Source organism: Setaria viridis, chromosome 4, assembly GCF_005286985.2.
Source record: "Setaria viridis chromosome 4, Setaria_viridis_v4.0, whole genome shotgun sequence".
In the NCBI taxonomy this organism is placed as follows: Eukaryota; Viridiplantae; Streptophyta; class Magnoliopsida; order Poales; family Poaceae; genus Setaria; species Setaria viridis.
Genome location: NC_048266.2, coordinates 28,460,581 through 28,471,519, shown reverse-complemented (window position 1 = coordinate 28,471,519; position 10,939 = coordinate 28,460,581). Strand labels below are relative to the sequence as shown.

The 10,939-nt window shown below is 45.5% G+C and overlaps 1 protein-coding gene across 1 annotated transcript; it reads left to right on the top strand.

Annotated features, from left to right (window-relative positions):
- Positions 1-401: 401 nt before the first annotated feature.
- LOC117851647 (berberine bridge enzyme-like Cyn d 4) lies at positions 402-2,214 on the top strand. The gene has a single exon (XM_034733508.2). It carries the CDS (start codon positions 415-417, stop codon positions 2,044-2,046), a length of 1,632 nt encoding a protein of 543 aa, XP_034589399.1. The 5' UTR covers positions 402-414; the 3' UTR covers positions 2,047-2,214.
- Positions 2,215-10,939: the final 8,725 nt, after the last annotated feature.

Sequence of the window (10,939 nt, the reverse complement as noted above, 5' to 3'; positions counted from 1 at the left end):
TTGCCATCAATTAGCGTTCTACATGTCCTAATCACAATCACCAAAATCCTACTTGCCATCAGGTAGGTTTTTAAACTGTACATGTTAAGGTATATATCTAACAACCACCACCAAAATTTGTCTCGTATTCACATACGTTCAAAATCAAACCGCGTCTAGTCTTCAGGTAGACAGTCGCGACGGTGTGACAAATGTGGATTCGTTCGTTGGGTAGCATCAGGACTTTTAGCCGGCCGTCACCAGATACGATAGCGATCCAGACAGTTGACCATGACTTTTCCACGCATCCAGCTGGAGTGGCGTGCTGACTAGATGGCCGGGCGTTTCAAATGATAAACTAGAACAAGTTTTGCCGCACGTGTGACCATAGCCGCAACTCGCCGGCTATATATACGCTTGATCGAGCACGGTGCCATGCAAGCACTAGTACTGCAAAGTTTGCAGGAAGAGCAAAAGATCATGGCCATGGCGAGAAGCAGCTTAGCGCCGGCGTTCGTCGTCTTCGCCTTGTTCTGCTGCTACGCCTCCACCACCGTCTCTTCCCAAGCTTCGTCATCGTCCGATGGCTTCCTCAAATGTCTCTCGGCGAGCATCCCCAGCCAGCTCGTGTTCACGCAGAGCTCCCCTTCGTTCACGCCGCTGCTCAAGTCATCCATCCGGAACCCCAAGTTCTTCACGCCCAGCACGGTGCGGCCGCTCTACATCGTCACGCCCACCAATGCCTCCCACGTCCAGGCCGCCGTGGTCTGCGGCCGCCGGAGCGGGATGCGCATCCGCGTCCGCAGCGGCGGCCACGACTACGAGGGCCTCTCGTACCGGGCCGTGCGCCCCGAGCCGTTCGCCGTGCTCGACCTGTCCAATCTCCGCGCCGTGCGCGTCGACCCGCAGGCGGCGACGGCGTGGGTCGACTCCGGCGCTACGCTCGGCGAGCTCTACTACGCCGTCGGAAAGGCGAGCGGCGTGCTGGGGTTCCCGGCCGGCCTGTGCCCGACCGTCGGCGTGGGGGGACACTTCAGCGGCGGTGGCTTCGGCATGCTGCTGCGCAAGTACGGCCTGGCTGTCGACCACGTCGTCGACGCCGTGCTGGTGGACGCCAGGGGGAGGCTCCTCAACAAGAACACCATGGGGAGCGACGTGTTCTGGGCCATCCGCGGCGGCAGCGGCGAGAGCTTCGGCGTCGTGCTGTCGTGGCAGGTGAGGCTCGTGCCCGTGCCGCCCAAGGTCACGGTGTTCAACCTCCCGGTGACCGCCAGCCAGGGCGCCGTCGACGTGGTCGCGAGGTGGCAGCAGGTCGCGCCGGCCCTGCCCGACGACCTCATGATCAGGGTGGTCGTGCAGCAGAAGACGGCCAACTTCCAGTCCCTGTTCCTCGGCACCTGCGACGCACTCCTGCCGTTGATGAGCAGCCGCTTCCCGGAGCTCAAATTCAACCGCACCTACTGCAAGGAGATGACGTGGATCCAATCCGTGCCCTACATCTACCTCGGCAGCGGTTCCACCGTGGAGGACCTCCTGAACCGGACCACCGCCGCGTCCGTCTTCAGCAGCGGCTACAAGGCCACGTCGGACTACGTCCGGAAGGCCATCCCCCGCGACGTGTGGACCAACATCTTCACCCAGCTCGCGCAGCCCAACGCCGGGCTCATGATCCTGGACCCCTACGGCGGGCAGATCGCCGCCGTGCCGGAGGCGGCGACGCCGTACCCGCACCGCGCCGGCGTGCTGTACAACATCCAGTACATGAACTTCTGGCCCATGGCTACGGCGGACGGGTCCGTGCAGACCAAGTGGATAAGGGACTTCTACGCGTTCATGGCGCCGTACGTGAGCTCAAACCCGAGGGAGGCCTACTTCAACTACAGGGACCTTGACCTCGGCGAGAACGTCGTTGTAGGCAACGTCAGCAGCTACCAGGCTGGAATGGTGTGGGGGCAGAAATACTTCAAGGGTAATTATCAGAGACTCGCGATGGCGAAGGGCGAGATCGACCCCGACGACTACTTCAGGAACGAGCAGAGCATCCCGCCACTTGCCAAGAGCAAGTGACCAGCAAAATGGCGCGCCCATGGTTAAAACGAATTTGGTTTGTGCTGGCCGCTTTCTTATGCGTACATGCATGGTAGTAGCTACACATTTAACTGTATATCTACATGTATTTGTACCTTCAAAAAAATTCATAAAATTACACAACGTGAACGTGTGCTTAGCACAAAACTCTGCATTTAACTTCCCCTGAGATGGCTTCATCACTTGACCAGATGAATATATAGGTTGCGAGGCCAAAAAGATCTAATTGCTGCACCTCCTCGACGTGAATGTAGTACTTTTTATGGAACAGGAGGGACATGGCCCCTATTAGTGATATTAAATAACAAAGAGTTTACAAAATGGAAAAAAAACAAAAGAAACTGATTGCAACAGAGATTCTAGCCAATATTGGACCTGTGGAGACTGAAGAATACCTTTTCTTTTCTCCATGGATAACCATTGCAAATTCATGCTTGAATGTAGCTTTGCCCACGTCAACTGTGGTTGCGGGGTGTGGATCACTCCGTTTCCTATGATCCAAATGCTCCAAGATACAAGTTTGATAATTTTCATGAAGAATGGAAAAGGTACAATCCATAAATCACAGCTATAAACTAAAGCACCTTGTCCGTGCTGTCTCATTTAGAAGCCCTCACATGCTCAAATGATTGAAATGGATGAAAACCCGCAGGGATACACATTAGCTATGTCGGTTCACGCTACCAATGGGCAGTGAAAGGCTAGAGCGGTTTTATATTGAAGTGGATGTGAATGAAAACTTTGAAAGCCTCCTTATCGCCAGTGGCGGACCTAGAGATTGCTTGGAGCCTGTGCAGTATGCAGACGTGCAGTGGTGCTTGCCTTTGTTGTGTGTCGTGCTAAAGGTATTTCTTTTGCCCGGCTCAATAGCCTACTTGCAAATTGCAATGCACTTCTGCTATGGAGCCCGGGCCGGCGCCCAGGGTCGCCGGGCCCTGGGTCGCCCCTGCTTATCGCTACAGAAGACCTAGGTGCTTAATGGGGGAAATTCAAGCCCAACACTGGTAGTACGCTGAGAACCTCATCAAGGTTGATGTGATGGCGATGCAATGTGGCCACCAATTTTGCAAATTTTCCTGAGCCCTGCCACCCTACCAAAAAGAGGTTAGGGTTTGTGCTAGAACGGTCGCATCCTCTTTTTGCTGCTGTGTTGAAACTGCTGCACCATTAGTGTAAAAGGATGTGCACCCGTGGTGTAAATCTCCCAAAGAAGTTATACTCTATGACTAGATTGAAATGGTCTCCCTGTCGTGTAGTCCCTGCCTCCCTAGTCAAGAATGATATGTTTGTCATGCGTTAGGAAGGACCGAAGATGACAAGGATGTTACAAAGATAGTGAGTCAATGTGACAACCCTAACTAAATTAACCTTGCTTAAGCTTAATTAGGGTAATTAGAAACTCAATTAATACATGAAAGGTCCAAATTGCCCTTTTAAAGTTTAATTTGGGGTCAATTTAAAACTTGAAATTTTATATAGGAACTTGAATTTTTATCAATCTAAGAGTTGTAAAACTTTACAAACCCAGCAACTTTTCTTATTAGCACTTTGGCTAATTTGGAGAGAAAGAAGTTCAAAAACTAGAATTAAAATTAGTAGCAATTCAAACTCACTTCAAAACTCTGCTGAAAACAGTGAAAATCTTCAATTTGGCAGCCCTGTTTTTCACAAATTTGTATATGAACTCGAGTCAAGTCAAACCCTTTATAGGAGTTTAAGTACTACAAGTCTATTACAAATTCACTTATTTGACCCAAGGCCAAATATCAATAAAAACCCCTAAAAAATCAGGTCAAAGGCGACCAAAATTGTCAACTCAGCCCAAACCTGCAAATGGTGCTAATACGGAAATATGTATCTTGGCAGGCAGTTTACTCACAAAATTTAAACTAAACTTAAAAAAAAAATCCTTTATAAGAGTTTGAGAAATAAGTTTATAAAACAACTCCTTCAATTAAGACTTGGCCAAATTCAGATCAGAAACCTTTCAAATTTCAAGTCAAAAATAGCCAAATCACTGAAATCAGCTCAAAACTGTAGAATTGCGTAAGTATGGGAAAACAGGCGTTCTGCCCAACTTTGAACCCTTATAATTTCAAATCTGATTCAAATTTGAACTGGAACCTTCTGTAAATTTTAAACTTTGATATGAGGACAACAAGTTATAGTTTGGAAGATTTTTGACTTTGTTTGAGTTTTCACACGAAATTGCGTCCCAAAAACCGGCCTTTCGCCTGAACCGAGTTGCACTCCTTTCGCCAGAGCACGCCGCTCGCCACCTGCCCCGTGGCACGGCCACACCAGCGAGCTCACCATCGGCCAATCTGGGGCCGCGACAGGACAGGTCGACGCCCGAGCTGGCCAACCCCACACCGCGCACATCCCCGCCCCTGACACTCTATCTTCTCCGCCCTATCCCACGCCGCACTCGCGCCACCTCTCTCCGCCATAGTGACACCGCCCGCTGGCCAAGCTCGCTACACCAACCGCCATCACGACGTGACCGGACAGCGCCTGCCACTGGCCAATTGCCTCGCGCGGCAAAACGCATCGAGCAACCCCAAAATCACTCAGGCCCAATGATCGGGAGATTCCCTCCCCGAGCCTACGCTCCGTCCGGCCAACCATGGCCGCCGGCCAATGGCACCCCGGCCAGCTGCTCCCCGCTCGCCTTCCGCCATGCCAAGCCCGCCCGTGGCTCCACGCAGCCCCGCAGGACCTCACCACCGCTATAAAAGGCGACATTGCGCCGCCTGCGCTACTTCCCCCTCACGCAAAGCTCACCCGCTCCTCTGCTCCAAGCGCCGCCATGCGAGCCGCCGTGGAGACCCCACCTCCGTGCTGCCCCGCCGCTCGACACCACCCCCGCTAACCAGGGGCGGATCCAGAACGGGGCTGCGCCCCAGGCTGAGCTATTGAATCATACCTAAAATAGTCTAATTTTGTCTCCTAAGCCTCATTTTGTTAGGCTAAACAACACGTAGGTTAAAGGGACTCCATGGTCTCGCCCCGGGCTGCAGCCCGGGCAGCCCGGGCCCTGGATCCGCCCCTGCCACTAACTCTACAGAAACCGCGCGAAGCTCCTCCCACCGCTTGTTGGCCGCCAAGAAGCTCACCGGCACCGGAACGTCGAAGATCTTCGCTGCTGCACCTACCCTTCTTCCCCAAGTCCGTTCGCCGCTGACGAGCCTCCATCGCTGCCCCAACCCTCGCCAAGTCCCTCACGGTGAGCACCCGCGCGACCCTAGCCCCTTGTTCGCATGGATTAGGCGCTAGATCGCCGGAACGCTGCCCGCCTCGCCGCCGGCCACCATAGGGATGTATCTGAGAAGCTTTAGTTCTCGCAGGGTCTAGAGTGAAAGAAACTGAGGGCCTATGTGTGATAACTTGAAACCTCTAGGGGTGCGCTTGTAAAGCTGCCAACGCCTATCTGATTTAAATTTGATTTAAATTCACCGAACTTTGAAAATGCATAACTAATGGTAGGAAATTGATAAAAATACCAAACCACTTTTGTTTGAATAAGTAAGTAGTGTAATTTCACAGAAAAATACATTTACACATGTCACTGTTGTATATAGTTCTCTAGATTTTATTTCTTGTTTAAGCCATTACATGCATAGTAAATCACAGAAAAATGGTAAAATAGCAAAACCACTTTTGTTAGCTTTGTTTCAGAGGTCTTGTGCCTAGAAAAATGATTAGGACCCTAGTATAGATGTTTATGTCATTGTTTTAGTTTTATCCTTGAAACCTAGTGAAAAATCTTTCTTTTTGCATAAGTAATGTAATCTGATAGAGAAAAATGTGAAACCACTTTTGTTGGATAACAAATGAAACATACATGCTAGGAAAAATAATGGTCACTGTATGCAACTTGATGAAATAGGCTTAAATTTTTGTACTAGTTGAAATCATAGAAAAATATGGAAAATAGTTGTTCTTCACCAAAAATCATAGAAAAATCACAGAAGCCTCTGTCACACTAGTGTAACCTTCTGTAAAAGTATCAGAGCTAAAATTTTGCTGGAGCTTTAGCTAAAAATAGATCACTATAATCTCCCATAGGGTACTGTTTTAGTTTTATTTTATTTTGTAGAAGTTCAATGCATTCCAAAGTTTTACAGTAGCTCACTGATGTGATTAGGAAGCTTCTGTAAACTTTCCAGAACCATATCTTATCAGAAGCTACTAGAAACATTTATGAAAGTTAAACCTAAAAACGAAATGAATAAAAACCATTAGGTAATAGTAATGGTAAAATGGTAATTTTGGAAGAGGTACAGAAAAACGTTCAGAAGTAGGATAACTTTCCAAATGAACCTTGAGCAACCCTAGAGTGACCCCACCTTTCTTGTGAAGTCTAAATTGTAAAATATTATATGTGTACACAATCACCATCAAATACACCTGAGGATTAAAATATGAAATTACTCATCTAGTATATAAAGTTTAATGTTTATCTAAGTGTAGTGGTCGTTGCACTTAATGCGTCTTGCTCGCAAACTCGTGAAACTTGAACATTGCATATGCATCTCGTGTAGAAGTGAACCTCGCAGATGGAACCTATGAGTTGACGCCTGCTGCCGAGGAAGGATCTGCACCATGTTGAGATAGAGCCGGAGATCCCAGAAGCTGCCAGTGACTCTCTCACTAACATAGTTCAGGAAGGCAAGTCCCAGAGCATATCCCAGTTTTCTAAATTTATGCACTACTTATGATTGATTATGTTTGTGCATTTAAGTTCATAGGAGTTGCTTGAAACCCTAGTTGCATGATTCTAGGTACCTATGTGCTGAATACTAGTATGTTAAGACGAGTAGCTGCGATGCTAAATAGGGACACGGTAAAAGTCGAGTGATTTCTTGTCACTCAAAAGCTATAGGAGTTGCTTGTTTACTTATGTTGGAACCATAAGGATTGACGGGCGGGGCTAGGCTATATAAACTGTTTTGGTGGATTGGTGGATTGCCCCGTTTGTCTAGAAGAAAGCTGTTAAGGTCATAATTTGTTAGCGTTCGCGGTTAAGTGTTTGAAAGTACTAATCTCATACCTAGTATGGGATAGGGAAGCCTAGTACCTGATTGAATCGGGACGTGGACATACTCCGCGCTCTCTCTGGAACGGAGTTTCCCCTAGTGCACTATGTGGGTACAAGTGCAGTCACGGTACGATGATGTTCCAAGACTGTGGGGCATTGTATCCAAAGGAAGTGGGTCCTAGCCATGTGCTTGGGAATTGATGGGCACGACTGACATGTGTGGACCCGTCATGGTACGCAATATCGTGGGATTAGGTTCACCTTGCAAGGTTAAGAAACTTGATTCGAATCATCTGCCTCTCACAGTTTGATACCGCTTGATCACTGTGCTACACTGAGTAAGAAGTGGAACAAAGGATGATGTTTAATATTGATGCTTGATTAAATTGTTTGTTCAACATATTTGCTTAGAATAGGTGCTTACCTAAAATGGTTAATCAACTAGAACCTGATGCTAAAATTTGAAAGTAAAGACCTACTTAGATGCTTTTGGCAAAATAAACCCCTCAGCCAAAAAGCTTTACATGTCTAGGAGTCGGTGGAGTAGTTACCACCTGACTGGTAAGCCTTGTTGAGTATTAGTATACTCAACCTTGCTTGTGGCTTATTTTTCTGGTGCTATTGTTTGCTTGGTTGCTAGTGTGACTCAGCCGTCTCGACTCCCTCTGGGTTGGACTGTCGAGTGGGACCAGTCCTCGGTCGGCAAGGATCGTGGTGCTTGATATCATGGCAGGCTTCACCATGGTATTTTATATCGATGTTAGACTTACCCTTGTTTTTTCCGCTGCTTTCGAACTCTGAAATAAACTTTATGCTTTTGAACTCTTGGTTTGTAATAAGTCAATTGGGACCTATAATAATTTATCTAGATTGTTGTAATCTCTGGACTCGTCTTTATGCGAGGATGCTTTGTTTCGATCCGAGACAAGTGGTTTTATCGGGTGAAACCCGACGGACTGCCATTTAACTTGATTAAAGTGTCCGTTCGCATATGAAGCGATGTTGAGTAAACTTTAGTGGGGTTAATCTGGGTGGTTCCGCCACAGCCAATCTTACCATCTTGTTTGGAACAACTTTTTCTCTGAAAGGATAGAAAGAATTTTATGTGAATGTATTATAGAAGGAGAACTAAAAAAGCAAAAAGGTACTATTAACGTTCTAGAATCCTAACAAGCCAACCCTGGTATTGCCAATTCCTCCTAAAGGGCAAATACCACATATGACAAAAAATACTGAGGAAATAAAACCTACAAAAAATCAACAACACAAAGAAAGATGGGCTACTAGAAATGGGGACAAAAAAATCCTAACAAAGACTCAGAGATCACTAATTATTTTGAGCATGATTCTATCTTCAAAGAAAGCCGCGTGGTATTTTTTTCTACATGGGCTATGCCCAAATTTCGTTACTCAGAAAGCAATGAAATTACAAAGTCCCCATAGTCCTGTTGTTACCATATTCTACTGAAAGAATAGATCATCCAACAGAGCGAGCACCCAAACACACAGAGTAACTACCTAAAACTAAGGGCAAACCATCTGCTAAACTACATACACAGCTTCCAAAGTCGCCGAAACCTTCTTAGGAAACCCAAAACTACTGTACTTACCTCCAAGTTTTAGTAACAACAGTAGCACACAGGTGAGAATACATAGATTATATTTTACCAAAAAGACACATTTTTCCCCCCAAATCCATTTGGGACTATCACTTATGTTTGCTACAGCAAAAGAGAGAACCATACCCCTAAGCTTCCTCAGCTGATTTTGTTTTTTTATTTAACCACCTTCTAAAGGAGAGTCTCCAATTTCTACATGCCATTGCTTGCACAGGGAAATTTTGTTCATTACAGATCACATAAAGATCAAGGGATTATTCTTTTAGAGATATGTTACTACACACCAAGGATCACAACAGAAATCAGTAGCTTTTCCATCTCCTACTAACATAATTCTCCATATCTTTAACTTTTAGAAGGGCTTTGGAGGGCTGTTTTAGAAACACCACATCCAAGGGTGACAAAGCCTTGTTCTGCAATGTTCTCCATCTGCGCTTGTTCCACAAATTTCACCAATATTTTATCTTTATTCCATCATAGAGCTTTGCAGTTATTTTTGATGATTTTTACTACTTTTCTTCCTCCACTTATAAACTGATCCATTTTGGCTTAGGTTGTTCCGAGAGTATTGGTTTCCCGCAGCTGATTAGCATGCTCCAAACCTGTTTTGTGCAGGGGGAATCCTTGCAAAGGTGTGTGACCATTTCAGTTGCCACATTAAAGAGCCGACCAATTAGATTGTTAGGCCATTCTTTTCTGTTTATTTGGGCAAATTGTTTACTGTGAGTATGAGGTTGTTATTATGAAGGGAATCCCATCGGACATACTCGAAAGCTTTTTTACTGTTTAACTTGAGAGGAGCACTAAAGTCTTATTTCAATAGAAACATCTAGTGAAGTTCCCCACATACATGGAAATAAATATTTAATTGATGCCATACATGCTTCTTTTTTGAATGAATGCTCTTTGATTATAAAAGATTATTGAGTTCATATGAACCAGCTGGTCCATGGACTAAAATCTACGAGGTTATTTTTTCCACACCATTTAGGGGGATTATATTATCAGTGTGTATTCCATCACGTTATCAGCTATAACTTGATGTAAGGTGCATGGTATTCCACTGGATTATCCCAAGCTACATTATTTTTACATATTCGATAACCCTGAGATTTTGACCCCATAAATTCTCAAATTTAAAAATACTGCTTTCGGTGTGGGCTACCATACCTTGGTTAGGGTAGAGATGTGGAGTAGGGACAATTAGTAGCCTACATGAGTATGTGGCTGCCAACCTACATCTCTCTAACTGGTCCAAGAACGCGTACTCACGGTTAACCCCGATCATGCAAGAGCATGTACTACTGCACAATTATTGAACTAATACTATATATTGAGACGACATGGATGAGGATGGGTACACTAGGACCCTATTTGTTTGAGATTATCTGAGAATCGATTGTCTGAGAATATGGATTTCCTGAGAATCTACTGTCAAGAGAATCTGCTGGCTAGATAAGCTGGGAGTTTGGCAACCCTAATTATTTGTAGCTGATTATTTGTTCTAAGCGTAAAATGACCTATATGCCCATGCGGTTGATGATAGCTCATTTGATTTCTGAGCATGAGCAGAAGATGATTTTGACAATGTTTTTGAAGTTTGTAAAATACAAATTTTGATAAAATAATTAGTAATACACTCCAAGTCATTGAATAGCCAAGACAATCAGTAGTAGTGTTTTATGCCACTTCAAACAATACCCATTAGTTCAACCAAGAATAGACTACAACAATTAATCACCCATGCAAAGCGGAGGCAATTGCATCACGAAAGGCACCCATATCAATATCATCTACCGAAAGACTCCCATATCCTGTGGTAGCTTGGTTACCATGAATGTCTACATCTTGTTTAGGCATAGAGTTGGTAAAGTCCACGTCTTGTTCTGTATTATCCCTAATGAAATTATGAAGATCCATACACGCTATTATATTTTTTCTTCCTAATTGGATAGCTAGGCCGGTTCAATAGAATATGCCACTTCACCTTTAGAACTCCAAATGAATGCCCAATCACATTTCTAAGGGATGAATGCGCATAGTTGAACAACTCCTTTGATCCAGTCGGCTTGTAACATGTTGCCACTCGGACACGTGTACATTTGTCCCTTATGGCACAAAAAACCTTTTCTGTCAGTACTTAATTGACAAATTGGCAAACTATTGAGCTGAGATGGGAGCTATTTAAGAGCACAAACTTTCTGTTGCTGTG